At 39.0% G+C, this 19,891-nt stretch overlaps 1 protein-coding gene across 2 annotated transcripts in view; it reads left to right on the forward strand.

Moving 5' to 3' along the window:
* The window catches only part of LOC136866630 (O-acyltransferase like protein-like), an 84,625-nt gene that overhangs the window by 36,594 nt on the left and 28,140 nt on the right, over window positions 1–19,891 (forward strand). The window contains exon 4 of one of the 2 annotated variants that reach the window (XM_068226987.1): window positions 16,932–17,034. The exons of the other annotated variant lie outside the window; for it this stretch is intronic. Within the exon in view, the coding sequence (XP_068083088.1) occupies window positions 16,932–17,011 (80 nt within the window). The 3' untranslated portion in view covers window positions 17,012–17,034. Of the gene's footprint in view, window positions 1–16,931; window positions 17,035–19,891 lie in introns of those variants that run through there. 2 annotated transcript variants of the gene reach the window in all.

The raw sequence follows: 19,891 nt of genomic DNA on the forward strand, positions 1-19,891 counted from the left end.
TTCAGGATACCCTCAGGAAGAATACAGAGAAAGAAGGATGGCCTGCCTTACAAAAGGCCTTGCTGGATGCCGCTCAAGAAACTATCCTTGCCTCATCAACCAAAGGCAAACACCCATGGTGGAGTTCAAAGTGTGATGAGGTTATAGAAGAAAGGCGTAAAGCCTGGACTAGGTGGAACCAACATAAAATTGAAGCCAATTATGAAGCCTTCCTCATGCAAAGAAAAGCTACAGCTAACACCATCCGCAGTGCCAAGAGAAATTACCTCAGGAGCCTAATGCAAGAGGCTGAAAATAATTTTCAGAGAAACAACTCAAGAGACCTGTACAAAGGACTTAAGAAGCAAACGACCCAGTACACAGCTCCTACCCTCATCCTCCACGGGCCAGATGGAAAACTTCAACTGAACAATAAAGACTGCACCAAAACTCTTGCAGATTATTTCCAGAAGCTACTAAACGCAGAGGAACCTAAAGAAAAGCTTATTTTCCATGAGCCTTCACACAGGAACCGTGATTCTCAACCACCTACGAGAGAAGAAATAAAGGACATCATCGCTGGTCTCAAGAACAACAAGGCTTCAGGTGAAGATGGCATAGTTGCCGAGATGTGGAAACATGCAGATGACCAGTCTTTGCAGAGCATCCATCAAATCATAAAGGACATATGGACAACAGAGTCCCTACCCGAAGGATGGACGTCTGCCGTGATTCACCCCCTCCACAAGAAGGGAAGTAAGACAGATCTCAACAATTATAGAGGTATTTCCTTGTTACAAATTACCTACAAGATCCTCTCTGTAGCCCTGCTTAATAGAGTCACTACACAGCTAGACTCACAGTTAGGTGAATACCAAGCTGGTTTCCGTAAGACTAGATCTTGTCCAGAACAGATACACAATCTTAAGACAGTTCTCAGTTACAAAAGCCGAGGTGGACATCCCTGGGTGGTGGTCCTAGTAGATTTTCAGAAAGCTTATGACTCTGTGGACAGAGTCACCCTTTTCTCCATACTATGGGAACTTGGTCTGGATGGGAAGACCCTACGATTGATTCAAGCCACTCTGAGGAACACGACGTCCAAGGTCAGGTTCAGAGGTGAACTATCTGAAAGCTTTCCAATCAGAACAGGAGTTAGACAGGGTGATGGTCTCTCCTGCATTCTCTTCAACTGTGTCCTGGAAAAGATCATTAGAGAATGGAGAACTATACTACCACCGGGAGCTGGACTGAAGCTTGGGTACAAGAGAGACAACCTCATTGTCCCGTGCCTAGCCTTTGCCGATGACCTCATTCTACTGGCAAACAATATAGAGGAGGCTACCTACAACTTACAGAGTCTTTATTGTGTAGCGGTTAAGACTGGTCTGAAAATCAGCATCCAGAAGACTGAATTTATGACCAATATCAAGGAGGCCCCTTCTACAATTCCTCTGATAGACGCTACCATACGAAAAGTACCTGCGGTTAAGTACTTGGGAGAATGGATCTCTGCGAATCAGAGCGAGAACCCAGCCATAGATGCCAGATGTACTAAGTTTGAAAGGGCTAATCACTCGTGTCGTAGTATCTATTCATCTAAGTGCCTCTCCAAGAACCTCAAGCTCAGACACTACAACTCGGTAGTCAAACCATCTGTTCTGTATGCTTCTGAGTGCCTTGTAATGGCTAGGAAGGGCCCACTCAGAAAGCTGGAGTTAAAAGAGAGGAAGATCCTGAGGAGGATATTAGGACCAATCAGAGAGGAAGGAGGCACTTACAGAATCCGCCATAATGCTGAACTGTATGAACACCAGGAGGACATCGTCACTTCTATAAGGAAAAGGCGCCTGACCTTTTATGGACACTTGGCCCGTCTGGATTCCGAAAGACTCACCAACAGGATATTCACAGTAACAGGAAGAGGCAAGGCTTCTAAGAACAAATGGATCACGTCAGTTAAGTCAGATATGGAACAACTAGATATCCCACCGGGACAAACTCATGACCGACTACTGTTCCGTCAAGCCATCCGACACGGAGTTTTCCCAACGTCCCTTACAAGTAAGAAGACTACAGGAACTAAGTGGACCGAGGAGAGAAAGCTGGCTCATAGTCAGCAAATGAAGGAGTATTGGAAGAAGAAGAAAGCAACAACTTTACCCAAGAGTAGATACGAGCCCCGTGGTCCTCAGTAGGCCTAAACGACAAAGAAGAATGTTAATGTACACCTCATGTACCTCATTTAGTCATAAGTGTTAAAAGATTGGTCTTGACATCTTTGAGGATATTTATTTAGCGTATGGCTTATACAGACATAATCAGTAATATACATATATACATATTTACAGCTGAGAAACAAAGCAACTTGTGCTTCACAATTGAATGTCGACTAAAAGGCGAACCTCATTGACAAATCCGTAAATACCGACCGAGTTGGCCGTGCCGTTAGGGTCATATTGCTATGAGCTTGCATCCGGGAGATGGTGGTTTCGATTCCCAACGTCGGCGGCCCTGAATATGGTTTGCTGTGGTTTCCAATTTTCACATCAGGAAAATGTTGAGGCTGTACCTTAATTAAAGCCACGGCCGCTTCCTTTCTCATTCTTAAGTCGGCGAAGGCCTTCAGTGAGTTAGTACGACGTTAAATCACTAGCAAGCAGATCTACAGTTATAGACCTTAAGTCAAGTAACTCAATGTTGAAAATAGCTTAGGGATAGGACCTACGAATTTTAAGTAAATTAAATATAATAACGTGTGAAAATATATTCTTTATTTATTCATAAAATTTGCAATCCTCTTCTTAATCATTGTTATCCGGTCGATTAGATTAGCAGTTTACCTATTTCTACCACTATGAGCGCTAGTGTGAGTTAATGCATTGTTTCACTTAAGCACCACTACGAGCGCTAATGTGAGTCAATGCAGAGTTTTACTTGAGCCCTTTTAACTACATTCATCGTGCACATTTTGTAACATCAAGAAACACCCGAGGGCATTGAACGAAGAAACACATTACAGACCGAATTATATAAATAAGTTAATTTGCCTAGTATTTAAATAAAAAATAAGATAACTAGTATAGAAACAAGCGAATTTATTATTTTTTCGAAACTGCCTTTTAGGCCGCAAGTGAATGTCAATTTAAGTTTGATAGAGCTGTACAATACTCACAATTTGAAATCCTTCTGGGCCCTTTAATCCTTCAAATTTTGCCACAGCTGAGGAAATGGCTTAAGTTTATGTTTTTCGTAGTATGGGGACCCCTACTTTGTCCGCTTTGAAATGTTGTCAGCTTTAAAAGTCGACTGCTACGGTCTACTTTCTGAAAACTGGGAACTCTGTTACAAAAGCAGGTTTATTTATTAGTTTCTAAATGTAGTTCTTATTTCTGAAAATGATCGAAAACTTAGTCCGACTCGTTGGCTGGATGGTCAGCGTACTGGCCTTTGGTTCAGAGGGGATTCCCGGCCGGGTCGGGGATTTTAACCTTCATTGGTTAATTCCAATGACGCGGTGGCCGGGTGTTTGTGCTGTCCCCAACATCCCTGCAACTCACGCACCACACATGACACTATCCTCCACCACAATTGCACACAGTTACCTTTACATGGCAGATGCCGCCCACCCTCATCAGAGGGTCTGCCTTATAAGGGCTGCACCCGGCTAGAAATAGTCACACGGAATTTTTCATTTTTAATTATTATTATTATTGAGAACTTAAGATATTATCAGCAAGGGAGATAAAGTGGTGATATAAATTGCAATCAGGTAACTGGGAATCATTTTATTTTGGTCAGACCGGACGAAATATAATATTAGATCATGGAAATTGCATAAGCCCTACAGATTCGTAGTTTTCCGAACACCACAGAACAAACAATCATTTCTTCAATTCAGATCAGCACCTCAAATTTTCTGACGTTGAAACCAATGGCTCTATATTAAATTCTTTAGAAATGAACAAACGTTCTTCCCTGAACGTTCTTTGATTTATGCATTGTACAGTTCCACCCAGAGTTGTAGTCCCAAACTTTTTACAGGCTATCTTAAGTTAGGCCATGATAAATCCCGATTTTCATATCACCACTGTCCCTACAATGAATGGTTTGCGCTTCCTATACAACTGATTTACAGCAATGTGATGGGTTACTCTTCTTAGTATCACTATCTTCGTTTTCTTATTTTCCTGTTTATCTCAGTCTATCCATTTTCAACAAACGATCTTTTTTTTGCTAACAGGATGTTGTTTATTTCCAGACACAAAGAAATTGTTACTAAACGTGTGAGACCCTACAGGACAGTGTTGCAAACTCATAAAATAATTTACATTCTGATGGAAAGATAGTAGATCAACTCACAGCCACAAAACTGACAAATGTACCAGTGTTTTATGATGTTACTGTACATGATTTATGTATTTATACACTATTCAAAAGTATGCAATAACAATATCGTCCTATACATCAGGTAGCTCCTTTGTAGATTTCTAAAAATGCTACATTATAAAATATGCCAGTAAAATAACAGTATTGGCAGCACTAGGTATAAATCGATCAATCGGACATGTTCGATACATCCATCGCTATCTCAAGTCATAAAGGGTTGAACTGTGTTTGTATCATCTGTAACCAGCGATTGCCATCTATACACGTAACGATCGCACGGGGAGAGTTCGCTACTACCAACTTACTAGATACACATCTTACGACGTTCATGTTTGTTATGAACATAATGCCTATGTAACAACGTTAAACTCATGTGCAATAGCGTAATTAAATCAAATAAGCAAAACAGAAATTTAGCGCAAAAAGTCAGAAGGTAAACTCTACTGAATGTGGTCTTCCTCCCCAGTTGTATCCCCAGACGCAAAGTCTCACGCTCCGGGACGCTGCCCAGGAGGCGGTAGAGGTGGGACCCCTCGCTATGTCCGGGGGAAAAACCCAATCCTGGAGTGTAAACGGATCAAGAAAGGAAGAAAGAAACATCTTTATTTAAAAGATGTTTCTCATTTTGAGTTCATTCAAGAGGCCATATTGTATAAGAAAATATCATTTCTAAGTCGCAGTAACATTCAGCATGTCACCTTGTGTCCCTTATCAGTAGAAATAAAATATTGTTCTAAACTCTGTTCATTTTTCCGTTTGTATGCTAGTGAAGCTGGTGAACCAAACCGCCTTATGAGGTTATAAATGCCGTAAACAGCACTTCAGAGGACAAGAGTAACAAGAGCAATAGCCTACTTCTAGGACTAACAACGATCTCTCTCTGCATCAGCCTTCACATCGCTGCTCCGATAGGTCGACACATACTACTGGATATTTGAAACTTTGCGATGTCAGGAAGTAATGACTAGGGCCAGGATGTTTATGCAGTAATAGGTTAGAATGCAAACTTACTGAAGCGAGTAATATGTAGAGTCTTCCCGCACGGCGGTAGTGCTATGAGTTGTGCATAAACATTAGGGGTTCGTCCCATTAGAACCCCTAGAATGTATATTACTCCCACTACATTACGTTACAGCGGGCTAGTCGACATTTCCTACTAAGTAATTTTGTAACTAAATAATTTTGTTAGTAGGAAATGTCGATTAGCCCGCTCTAACGTAATGTAGTGGGATTAACATAAATTCTATGGGTTCTAATTTGCCGAACCCCTAATTTTTATGCAAACCTTATAGCACTACCGTCGTGCGGGTAGACTCTACTTATTACTTGCTTCAGTAATTTTGCCTTCTAACCTATTACTGCATAAACATCCGGGCCCTGGTGATGACGAATTTCAATAACTTCACCGGCTGAAAAGTACAACACTTCAAAATTACTTGGGCAGGTGAAATTAAATAAATACTTGAGGACCGGTGCTGTTCCGCAGCATTCGTTATAAATAGGTCAGATATCTCGCCTTGATATACCTGTCGTAGCCATATTGTTTTGCCTGCCCTTTCCAATTGTTTTATGAACATTTAATAAGAAACCCGTTATGGTATATCGCAGTTCGTCAATCACGCCACCTGTTTGGAAAAAATCTAGCCATATATTCACTTTTTAATCCTTTATGTAAAGCTTGGCATTGTGTCGTAGCAAGCAATGGTATTTTTAATCGCGGTTCTCGTATATAAAACCATTATCTTGTGAGCTCATAGGTTAGTCTCGAAGAAGCGTTTATTGCCAGGCAGAGAACGTTTTTAAGAGACATGGTCTTCACTCTATCTAGTGTAACTAGGCTATCCTTCGATATGTGTTCCCAGATAATATCTAAGACCTAAGTCAAGATGGGGGTCTGTCTGTACGTAGACATTTTCACTTAGTAGCATGTAAATTATTAGGAACGCTCTGCCATCTGTTGACTATATTTCGAGGATGGGAAAGGTTAGAGAATCAAAGAGTATCAGGCAGGGAATAGTATTCTTAACAGTTTTATCATGCATCTCCACATAACCAGTGAAGTGAAATTTAAGTGAAAACTTTGTTATTTGACTAAGTGAAATTTCTGAATAATCAGCTAGTTGTTCACTTTTACTGTGGGGCTATCCATCTATTTTAGTAGAATATGTAATTTTAGTGCCGGACTGAGTAGCTCAGACGGTAGAGTGTCCAACTTGGCAGGTTCGCTTAGTGCCGGTCTGAGTAGCTCAGACGGTAGAGTGTCCGAGTTGGCAGGTCCGTTTAGTGCCGGGTTGTGTAGCTCAGACGGTAGAGTGCCCAACTTGGCAGTTCCATTTAGTGCCGGGTTGAGTAGCTCAGACGGTGGAGTGTCCGACTTGGCAGGTCCGTTTAGTGCCGGGTTGAGTAGCTCAGACGGTAGAGTGTCAAACTTGGCAGGTTCGTTTAGTGCCGGACTGAGTAGCTCAGACGGTAGAGTGTCCAACTTGGCAGGTCCATTTAGTGCCGGACTGAGTAGCTCAGATGATAGAGTGCACAACTTGGCAGGTTCGTTTAGTGCCGGACTGAGTAGCTCAGACGGTAGAGTGCTGACCTTCTGAGCACAACTTGGCACATACATACGTAGATATTTATGAATTAAACGTTAGGCCTTCCCCTAAAGTACCATTTTACTTAGCGTGAATAAAATTATTTATATCCTAGATTGTTGTACCTCATTCCCCGACTTAACACCGATTTTCATTAAATTCTTTTCAGTCATAATTCCCTCTCGTCTTATTCTCCGAGGGATCAGTCCTTTACGATTTTTATTTTTAAATCATCATCACAATTTTTCTTGCCGATATGGAGCGATGAACATGCGGTTTTTACACCTTAAAACAATCATGACGAAAATCATTGCCAGTGAACACGACTGAACAATATTTCCACGTCAGCAACTCTCGGCGTTGATATGGACTAAGCAACAGAAGTCTAAATACATGAATTCTATTATCATAGTCGGTACGGTAAAACTGCACAAGACATAAATGATGGGAAATTGTTTTCCCTATAACTTTTGTTATGTAGTTCAGTACTTTTCGACAGGACCAGTACCAATTTTTGCATGTTATCCCCTCCCCAGAGAGTAAGTCGTATGTGTTCAAAGTTTGCGTGAGAGCTGTGCTTGAGCATACACGTGCTGGATACATCCGTAATCTTGGTCATATTGGACAATCCGACTGGGGCTCAACTATGACTTAAACGGCATCCAGATTGTCACAGATCCTCTTGGGGACATTGAAAACTAAGGATTAGACATTAATATCTGGGTGCTAGGGTGTTTTTCCCCCCACAGACATTTTGTTTCAGATAGTAAGTCGTATGTGTACCAAGTTTGGTTGAGAGCTATGCTAGAACATACATAGATTCATCCATAATCTCGATTATTTTGTACACATTATATTCCATCCCTTCTCACCGCCGTTCCGATGGGCTGATTTTCTACTTAAATTATATCTGGAGTGTGACGATTCACCTCGGCGACCCCCAAAACTATGGATTCTACATTAATATTTATGATTTCCTATACTTCATCCCCTTTCCTTCCCCGCCCAAAGGAGTTCTGTGAGAGCCTTACACAACAGTATATTTCTTCCAGATAGTAAGTCATATGTGTATCAATTATGGTTGGCAGCTATGCCCAAACGTACATGCATAATCTCGCTGCTGTAGTATCTTGGAGCTGATGTTGCCATGGTTACGGCAGTTCATTTCTTTATCCGATTTCTAGAGCAAGGGTAGTGTGGTGCAAATATATCCATAACGGTTGGTTTTAGGGCCTTAAAAAGGTTTTCGGGCCCAGGGCTTCCCGAGTTTTGTTCTTTGCGTCAAGGGGCTTAAAATGAGCTTTGTCTCGTCTTTGTACGACAAAATCGACATTTCGCCTATTATTTTTACATCTCCTCCCGTCGAACCTTTCCTCGAATTCTTTTGAAAATAAAATACAGCCCATGTCCCTCAGGGATAATGCATATTTACATTAGTAAAATACTTTTCAGGATCGGTCCAGTAGTTCCTGAGATTAGCCATTACATACACACAAAGTTTACCTCTTTATAGGCTATATACTGGCTGTAGTACCCGGCGTTGCCCGGATAGTTTTAAATCTTTACCTTTCAGATTTGTATTACCAATTAGTTACGTGTGAAGGGAAGTTTTATATAACTCCTTTTTGACTTGTTGGCTGATATTTTACGATCTATTATGTAGTTTTAGAATTATTTAGATGTGTTTGATTTCAATTTTTAGATTATTTAATTTTCGAGTAAAGTTTTGTGCTTATAGAAGCTCGAATTCACTGGGAAGTATTGGATCCTGTCAAAAATTAATAAGAGATAAATATGTGTATTTAGCCGTCGCACTATAGAGAGGATGTACAGGATTTCAACTGTCAATGAGAATGTCCCCTTCTCGCCCCCGCCCCCTAAGAGGTAAAAAAATTGGATTGTCACTATTCATCTCAGTGACCCGAAAACTTTGGATTCGACACTATTTTCGATTATTTGTATATCTCACTCTCCCCCTCAGCCCCCACTCCAAAAGGGGCTGACAATGAGCTTTAAAAAATATTCGGAGGGTCACTATTCATCTCACCGACCTCATAAACTATGGATTCGAAACTATTTTTCATTTTTCTTATATCTCAATCCCCCCTCGCCCCCACTCCAAACGGAGCTGAATTTGGACTTTAAAACATTCGGAGCGTTACTTTTCATCTCGAGAACCCGAAAACTTTGGATTAGATACTATTTTAGATTATTTTTATAACTTACCCCCTAGCCCCCCGTCCGTAAGGGTGCTAGGGGTGTTTTACCCCCATGCGGTTTGTCTTCTGATACCAAGTCATAGTGTACCAAATTTGGTTGAAATCGCTCTAGTAGTTTAGGAGGAGATGTAATACATACATACATGCATACAAACAATGGCATTTATGTACTATACTAGCTGTTACCCACGGCTTCACTCGCGAGGATTTCGAAAGTTGATAAAAATTAATTGTACCTCGGTACTTCACTACGAAATTATCCGAAAATCTCTAAAGTATAAAAACTCGCCGAAAAATTGCATTCCACTTACGCCAGAATCCCTTTGTAAACCAAGTTTGTGGCATTGCCTTTTGGGGCTAAGATGGCCAAGCTACTGGCAGAGCTAAATCTGGAACATGGGACATGGAACCCAACATGTGAGAAACAGTCAAAACAAAGGGTTTCTTTATTTCTAAAGGAGATTACAAATAGGCCTACCAATTTTCACGCCTGTAACATGTTAAGTTTTTTTTGCTAGTGGCTTTACGTCGCACGGACACAGATAGGTCTTATGGCGACGATGGGACAGGGAAGGGCTAGGAGTGGGAAGGAAGCGGACGTGGCTTTGATTAAGGCACAGCCCCAGCATTTGCTTGGTGTGAAAATGGGAAACCACGAAAAACCATTTTCAGGGCTGCCGACAGTGGGGTTCGAACCTACTATCTCCCGAACACTGGATACTGGCCGCACTTAAGCGACTGCAGCTATCGAGCTCGGTCATGTTCATTTTATGAGATATACTATAGATATACTAATTTTAAAAACTGCCCCACTCCTTGGCTGAGAGTTCATCGTTGAGGCCTTCGGTTCACAGAGTTCCGGTTTCGATTCCGGGATGGATCGGATATTTTAATCGCGTGTGATTAATTCTTCTGGCTCGAGGGCAGGTTGTTTGTGTTTGTCCCAACACTCTCCTCTTCATATTCACTCAATACACCACATTACCATCCACAACAGGAATACGCAATCGTAATTACATCCCTACACATAGGGTTGGCATCAGTAAGGACATCCAGTCGTAAAACAGCGTCAAATCCACATGTGCGACACAGTTCGCACCCGCGACCCCACAGGTGTGGGAAAACCGGTAGAAGAGAGGAAGATACTCATTTTAAAATATCACCCGCATTAAAAAAATCACCCCCTTTAGTGGATTTTCCAGAAGAAGTGCATTCGTTTATTTTTAAAAGATTCCAAGTACGGCCTACCAGTTTTAACGTCTGTAACATTTTCCGTTTCTGAGATATATGTATCCGCATATAAATAATTCAACTCCTTCCTCACTTCTTTTCAACCCTCACCACTTTAGTAGATTTTCTAAAAACAAAAATTTGTGTTCTTTTATTTTAAAGAAGATTCCTAATACCAAATTTTATGTCTGTAACATGTTAGGTTTTTGTGATATATTGTAGATAATCCCGCTGCTGTAAGCATACGGGAGCTGATGTTGCCATGGTTACGGTAGTTCATTTATCCGATTCCTAGAGCAGGGGTAGTGTGGTGCCAATATCTCAATAACGGTTGATTTTAGGGCTTTAAAGCTTGGTTTTTGGGCCCGTAGGGATTACCGAGTTTTGTTCTTTGCGTCTAGGGGCTTACAGTGAGCTTTGTCTCGTCCTGGTACGACAAATTCCGTATTTTGCCTATATTAGCGTAGTATTTTGTACCTCCCTATGTCGCCCCCCACTCCATCGATTTTTTTTCAAAATAAAATATAGCCTATAGCACTCAGGGATAATGCATATTTCTATTAGTGAAATAATTTTTAGAATCGGTCCCGTAGTTCCGGAGATTAGCCATTACATACAAACATATTTTACCTCTTTATATATTACTATAGATATATACTATATTTTGCACCCGTCCACCTCCCGAGTCCCAGACTAGCATTTATCTCAGGGGTGTCGGTTCATTATTTAAGTCATCAAATATAAATAGAGCGGCATCAATGAACACGGGAATGAACGGAGCAATTTAAAATTAAAAATGGGGAAGGCTCGATTGTAGACTTGAATTTAAGGACTCCATGATAGGACTAGGAAGTGACTGTTAACTTTAAAAAGGGTACCATCTAACTACAATGAAAAGATTATGAGAATGGTTTCCTTTGAAATAATTGCCAGAAGGAGCAGTTTATTATGCCATCCGACGTACGAAACTTTGATACATTTGGCAACGATATTTAAATTCCCACACATGTTACATAAATAAATCACTTGCTATACCGCAAGTGGTATCAATATGTTGCTGGGTTGCTTCTGAAAGAAATTACAAGTGGAGTATAACTTACGGATCGATTCCATTTGAATCGAACCGTTGTTCAAAGATATAGCTTCCTTCTATCGGGAGCCCGAGCATAACCCATGTTACGGTCGGCTTCTCGATTTAACTAAGATGATGTACCCCGGCTATATACATTTTTCCGAGACCGGTACTCGGACTGGGTAATGTTTCTCGTGAATTACGAAAAATGGATTACACGGACAGTACCTATCTTACGATGTCCAGCTGATGCCATACCACAGAATTAGCATTTATATTTTATTTACATATGATCTGAAATGTGACAAAGTAGCCTCAGTAGAGTACTGCCACAGATGAGATAACGAGAAGCGATGGGAAATACCGTGCGGAAACCGTACGATAACGAGGTCACAAATGACTAATATTTATCACTCTTATTATTTAAACATAAGAATCGAGGGATGTTGTCACCAATTAACTAAACTATCGTCAGAAATATTCATTTATCCATGAAATTATCATCCTCGAAATTATTATTATTATTATTATTATCATTATTATTATTATTATTATTATTATTGTTATTATTATTATTATATCCCTCTTGTGGTTATTATTATTATTATTATTATTATTAAATAGGTGACTCCAGATTTTATTATTATTATTCACGTCACTCAAGAGGTTATTATTATTAATGAACCGGTCACTTCCGCCAAATATATTAAGATATCGGTCGCAATTATAATTATTTCACTGATCAACCAATGGTATCATTACTGTTATTATTATGACAATTATTATTAAGCTGACCGCGATGATTTAACATCGTCCTTACATTGTTATTATTATTATCGGTTGCATATTATCATTTAGATTCCCGTTTAACATCTTTATCAACGCTCAATTAATTAAAGCGGTCCAATCCTTTATCTGCAATATTTATTATTATTATTATTATCACGACATCATGATTGTCATCGCTCGTCATTACAATGATTACACTATACGATCATTTATGTGGAATCTGAACTCTCACTATCCTTAGATCCGTAGTATCTCGACGAATAGCTGTGCAGTCTATTTATTTCGTACATGCTGTCACGGGTTCGAATTCTACCCGCTACGTAACTCAGTATTTCTCTGTGACACTGCCCGTACATTTTACACTCATTTCAATATCCTAAGTGTCTCTCGTACGGAATTTATTTTCCTTTTCTATCTCAATATTCCTTGATTCATTTATTTCTCACAGAATTATCAACTGACTTATTTATTCCACTTCTGACATCGTACGACCTTTTATTATCTGACTACAGATTCTTTAACATTTTTCTATCTCATTTTGATCTACGCCTTAGTTCATTCTCCACAAATAATCGTAACATATGGAAATTATATTTACCAAAATTTTACAATCATGGTTTCGTAATATTAGTCCTACGTGTTCCGGCTAATGAATTGCAAATTTAAGACACGACATTTATACGTAAAAAATATTGGACCGTAATTTAAACCACACGTTCATTAACATGTACGGATTATTAGCACCGATCTACATTTCAATATTATTAATTTATCAAGTTAAATTACCACATACTTTAATTCCGAAATAAAAACGACCTCCCGTCATTAAATGATTTCCGACAAACTCAACACCTGATCACTTACATTTTATTATTACGCACGGCTCACTAAAAATTCCAATATCACATGAATTATTATTATTTCCAAATTTCTAAAACAAAGTAGTTTTATTTTTATTTATTATTATTATTATTATTAATTTTAAAAAAATTAATTTTCGCCTGTTACACGGTAGTCCACTCTTAATATGTTTAACGCATAACCCCTTTTACAAATTCGATTTATTCTGGCACTAACCAATCCCAGATACGATTTACTTGGAATATTATTATTATAATCGCTTCTCACAAATTTGAACAACTTCACTTTGAAAATATGAACATACTAATCACAACAAAACACAACTGGTATGGCGAAGCTGGATTTTCCTTCAGTGTCATTAGATAGCACGTTAAAATGACAAAACAGAAAAACACATATCGGGTCTTATTTAACTATCATAACCAAAATCAAATGAAAGAAAATTATTGACTACAAAGAAATATGAATGCATGCATGACTTAACGTACTACACTATATATACAAATTTACATCTCCAACAAACTGAATACATAAAAGACCCGATTATTTACATTGTTATATTTACTACTGTCCGTGCTACAAATTTAGGATGGGGTCGTTAAGCGACTCATCTTGTTACAGAAGGTAACCAAGTATAATCAAATTATTCCCATTTTTCCCAATCACGCTAACATTTCCCAAATATTATATACGTTATGTACTCATCTTAGTTTCTCGGTATTCCATTACAGCTTTGCAGATGAGAGGCTCCTTTCGGCCCCTCTCTGCATTTTACTCCTCCATTCTTGATGGCGTAGTTCCACAAAAGATTTCCTGGCACATTACCATTTTACACTAATACCTTAATTATCACCAAAACTTCACCATTGACAACGTTAACACTGAGTACTTTAACTTTTATACAACAAATTAATATATTAGACCCAAAAATTTAATATTTACACTATTTTAATCTTCGTCCAATTACCGCACAATGGACCTGGATACGTACGACGAGGTGTCAAATTTTACGCCCGTCGCGATTTATGTCGTCCGATGCGATACGCCCGTTTCATACGGCACTCTTGAAGTGTTCATGATAGCGGTTCGATATTGCAAAGTACAGGCCATTATACCCTTAAAGTACTGTTCTTCACACAGTAGGTTATTTACGTACTTATTGTGGTACAATTTATATTACTTTCTTGCAGTGCAATTAATTTATTTCACTGATATTTATAACTGACAAACACTGTCCTACGTTAACTATTTCCAGTTCATGTTGCTTGAGCGCGATCACATTTTACAAACACTGGCGGATGCTCGCGCCATTAAATGTTGAGTTACTGTATGCCCGTAAAATTCGAAGTTAGCTGCGACCGACGGTTCACCTCCAGAGATTCATTTCAAGTATGTTGGCGAGGATCCCTTGTCCCGTATATATGGATGAAGCTTTCCCTCGCGGATTCATTGACGTCATACCCCTGAGGGAGGGGGTGGATTTTTAATATCGGTACTTGCACTCCGAACTGGACGTTAACATTTACATCAAATTAATCTACTCCGCTAGCATATCTGCTGGATTAAATATGAACTCCTGATGATCACAGATTTAGGAGATACGGGTGGATTAACTCCTCACATTTCGCGCCTTCGGAAGCGTCCCTTACAACGTGGTCTTCGTCCAGCCAATGACATTCAAGCTGTCTGGTTTCCAAGAAATCCAGCCTTCAATTTATTTAATTTGCCAATAATTATTGATTATTTTTCCATGCGTGACATCTAATAAATTCATTACATCGATCCGTGTACTCACAATAATTTATTACTAATTACTTTTGAAGTTACGAGAATATCTCATCCATCATTCCTTAAGATGGTATCCCTGAGTCTTACATCAAATTTTTACAATTGGCCGGCAAGCGGTCACGTGATTTAAATCTCCACCTGCCCGAACCTAGGCTAGCGAATGTACTCGCAGCCGCTGTAGCTTTCCATGATGTCACGGAATTTCCGTCCTGCCAAAAATATCCCAGCGCATTACTCACGTAGCGAGCTTCCTTTGTATCACCTATCCCTTTCTCTTTCTGACCAAGACTTGTTTGTAGACTTGTATTTCCTTGTTCGCCAACTAATGAGATCCCCTGCTGTGAAGTAGCTAAATGTTGGTGTGTCGAGCTAATCCGTCAGGCTCCAGTCTGCCGTCCTTCCTTCGCTCCTATTTCGACATTACATATATGAAATGTTTTCAACTACACTTCTGTATTTCAATAAATGTACCATATATTATTTTATCAATCAAATCATGATTGACTTTGGGCCTAAGTCACTCGGGTTCAATATATATATATAATTGTTATACTTCACCCCTCTGTTCATCCCCGCTTAAAGGTGTGCTATGAGTGTTTTACACAACAGTATATTTCATCCAGATATGTGTACCAATTCTGGTTAGCAGCTATGCCCAAACGTACATGCATAATCTGGCTGCTGTAGAATCTCGGAGCTGACGTTGGCATGGTTACGGCAGTTCTTTCTTTATCGGATTCCTAGAGGAGGGGTAGTGTGGTGACAATATCTCCATAACAATTGGTTTTAGGTCCTTAAAACAGGGTTTTCGGGCTCGTAGTGCTTACCGAGTTTTGTTTTTTGCGTCTAGGGGTTTAAAATGAGCCTTGTCTCGTCCTTGTACGACATATTCGATATTTCGTCTATATTAGCCTATTATCTTTTTATCTCTCCCGTCACCCCCCTCGAAGTGTTTTGAAAATAAAATACAGCCCGTATCCCTCAGGGATAATGTATGTGTACATTAGTAAAATAATTTTTAGAATCGGTGCAGTAGTTCCTGAGATTAGACATTATATACAAACAAAGTTTACCTCTTTATATATTAGTATAGATAATTGATATGGTGATGTTCCGTCAGTGCCTATGTGTTTCAAAGTGTCGAGTGGTTAGATGCAAGCACGGTTTCTAGACTAGACGGTAGAGGTCACGCGCAGGCTCGTTTTGGCTGGTGACGTCGTCTGGCCCCCACTGCCGGGCTTGCAGTGAACACGACCCATTGCAATTGTGCGTTTCTGTTAATGATTTGCTTGTTTTTATTTAACCACTTGCAGGGGAGTAAGCCTGCCATATCTCGCCCATGTTAATTTTCCAATTTTCAGGTATCATTTTCTTAAAATTGAGCAAGGATATTAACTTGAAACTTATACCAATTTTAGCTTGAAAATTTCTTGATATAAGTAAGAAGCAGTTTTTGAAAATATTTATTAGTTGGTCGGATAAAATGTTTACTCCAGAAATCATACTTTTTTCCAAAAAATCCCTTAAGTTACCATATTTTGAAAAGTACACATTTTATAGAAAATTGAATTCTTATTTTTATAGCTCTATAATGCAAGAAGCTGTACAAATTTAATTCCTGGAGCATTAATAGTGTAGGAGAAATCTGTACAAAGAATTAGAAAAATGTCGAACCGAGAAAAATTACTTCAAAGTTTTGCAACATAAATACTACTTCTAAAACTGTCTTGCTCCATTTTCTTAGTTCTTCTCATCCTCTTTGGACCTCTTCTTTTTTCTTCTCTTCCTTCTTGAACACTTCTCAGTTTCATTCATCATTCTCTCTGCTTTTTCGAATGGTGTAGATTCAGCCTCTGTAACCATAACCTCACCGACATGTACCTTACTTGAGAAACCAGTACGGTAGTTTCCAGAAAATTTGCGCTTATCAGACTTTTCTTATTCGAACCATACTTGCTAGATAACATTCACAAGTGATGATTAGAAACACTACAACAGTCTCTTCTCTTCTCTTTTCAGAATGCCAATACAATTGGCAAAAGCACAATACTTCAGCACAACAAACCACGGAGGAAGTAAACAAACATTTCCCGCTATAGGCTAGACACACCACGTCTTTCAGTTGTCTTCAAATGCTACCGGTATTACGAATGAAACATTCTCCTTCAAGTATTGGGTGCTGTGAGAAAGATAGTCAAGATAGGTCAAGTATATTTCCCATAAGTTTTATTCGAGTAGCTGACAGTATAGAAGGGAGCGTGGCTAAAACATATCACATTTGAGAGTTGATTGAAATTTAAGCATTAAAACTGAGTTTGTGCTTTCCTTCTTCCGGCATAATATTAATAACATATCAAGGATGCAAAAACGACCAATAACTCGATTTTGATTTTTTGGCCCAATTTTGGCTGGCTTACTCACCTTAATATTTTTCAATTTTGTCAAATATAATTGCCAGTTATGTGTAGATAATTATATTGTAATCGAAACCGACTTTCGGCCTATTAGGCCGTGTTACGTACATTTAGTACGTGTTGAAGAGATTTTAAGTACAGAACAAAAATGGCCAACCCGGCACCAGTGGGATCCGAACCCACAACCACCCGATTTCGCGTCGGTTGTTGTAATTTATTTCAGTATTTGTCATAACATTACAAGTAATATAGTAAGACTGTGCTTAACACGAACTATTCCAATAGCTTTCCTAGTACTAAATTATCTTTCGCCTCTCAAATAAAGTATTTACGGTTCGGTTTTCGTATTTTCAGTCCATCCAGTGATTTTAGAACGATTTTATACGTAGTTTTATTTCTAAAAGTAGTTACTAAAATTAAAGAAACTTGACCAATCGCACGGGATGTTTTTTACCGTTGATTTGGAAGATTGTTGATGTTAAGTAGTATTATAAACATCTAATATCATATTTATGTATAAGTAATTATTTATAAACATGTATTGGCCCTGGAATGTTGATATATAGCCCCTGAAGAAACGTCAAACTCTTCCACCATATCAGGGGCCACTCCTTTTTTTGGGTGGGAGGGAAAGAGGGTTCCACAGTCTTAGGCCATATAGACCTGTGGAACGGAGAAAACCCTCACAGTCAGAAAATGCGATCAAAAGTTCAATATTTAAAGACAATTAATATATATTCCTAATTATTATTATGGTAGTAAACTGTATACAATTTTACATTATATACCACACAAAATTGTTACATCTAGATATTTACTTGGTTGTTTTACATTACTTTAAAATCAGTCTATCCAATAACTTTCTTAATTTTTTCACACTTTTCCTTTTCTCATTAGGAGTTCGTTTACACCTCTTGTAAGAATTCATGTGCCTAAGTTTGTTTATGTTTTTCATCCTTATGAACGTTCTGGTTCCAAAAACATAAAACAACAAAGTCTTCAAGATCAGGATATTTTTTTCTGAATTCCTTCCTTTAACAACCTAAAAAATGCTGGACATTTCTTAATGTACTGTAGTTCACATGGAAGGCACTAAATTCTTTTTCCATTTTAAAAATAGAATTAATTAAATAATTCGTGGCTTTCATTAAGTACCCTACTGAAATCGTTTCTAGCCAATTCTTGGGTGAAGGAGAAATGTTCACGGTTTGGATTCCGTACATATTGGCTTTCTGGGGGTACTCTTTCTTCATCCTATAAGCTACATAACCAGCAATCATTTCTAGTAGCTCAGCCTTCTCTCTAACTACTTCGATAGACACGTTTGCATTATTTTCATCTTGAAAATGTTCCAGAAGTCCATTGACAGCTGAAGTGAAATCATCATCATCCTCATTATCAACATTACAATTTTTGTCACAAGCTTCTCCATTTTGGTTGGACACTGCTTGGCAATGTTCGTCATTTATGAAGTTTTGAGGCACCTCATCTTGCTCAGACAAAACGTCTGCGCTCAGATATTGTTTCTTCATCTGGACTGTTTTTTCTGTTTACCACTTCACCTGCATTCCGGTTTAAATTTAATTATTTAATTCGTTGCGATACAATGGTAGGGAGAGAATGATCATAAAAGCGACCAAGTCCTCGGATCTGGGGAAAGTAGCTCTCAGTTATGTCCTGGTTACACTTGGCCGCCATTATGTAAGAATAGCCTTCTGATTTTAAGTCCTTAAATAGACCACGAAGGCTATTTATAGACATTAGAAAACCTTCTTGAAAAGGAAGGAGTTTGTTTTTGCCATTTTTTTAATGGTGAAAATTAATTCGAATAATTTGTCAAGAGCATGATTTAGTTCCTCAATACAATTCCCACAGGCACTTTTTAAGTTGTTTGTACCACACACGTAGATACGGGAGTTTAGGACGTCGAATCCATTATTAATCGTGATTACAGTCTCTCCTACATAGCTGAGCTCTGGTTTACCCAAAGTCAATGATAACAGTTCAGCGGCCTACCGTACGTTTTGCCTCTCCGTTCCAGTCACAAGAATATCTTCTTCTTCTTCATTTGCCATGTCCTCGCAGAACGTTAGCGATCAGTAGCATGATCTGTTGTTTGTTCATAGCTGTTCTGAACAGAGTAAACTTTCTCAACCCGAATCACTGGCTCAAGTTGCCGAGCCATGATGTAGTACTTCTCCCCGGACCACGTTTTCCATTAATTTTCCCCTGGAGTATTACTTGCAGAAGGTGGTATTTACTGTTCCGCATCATATGACCAAAGTATTCTATCTTCCTTCTCTTGATGGTAGTGAGAATTTCTGGTTCTTTGTTCATACGGTACAAAACGTCTATATTGGTCATTTTAGCTGTCCAAGGTATCTTCAGCATCCTTCGTTACGTCCACATTTCAAATGCTTGCAACTTCTTGCACATGGTCTCAGTTAGTGTCCATGCCTCAACGCCGTATAACAGAATGCTGAAAACGTAGCACCGGAGTAGTCGTGTCCATAAGTAGTATAATAGGCGGGTTCGGCGGCCACCTCCACCTCAGGCTCCCAGAGG

Source organism: Anabrus simplex, chromosome 3 (genome assembly GCF_040414725.1).
Source record: "Anabrus simplex isolate iqAnaSimp1 chromosome 3, ASM4041472v1, whole genome shotgun sequence".
Taxonomy (NCBI): domain Eukaryota; kingdom Metazoa; phylum Arthropoda; class Insecta; order Orthoptera; family Tettigoniidae; genus Anabrus; species Anabrus simplex.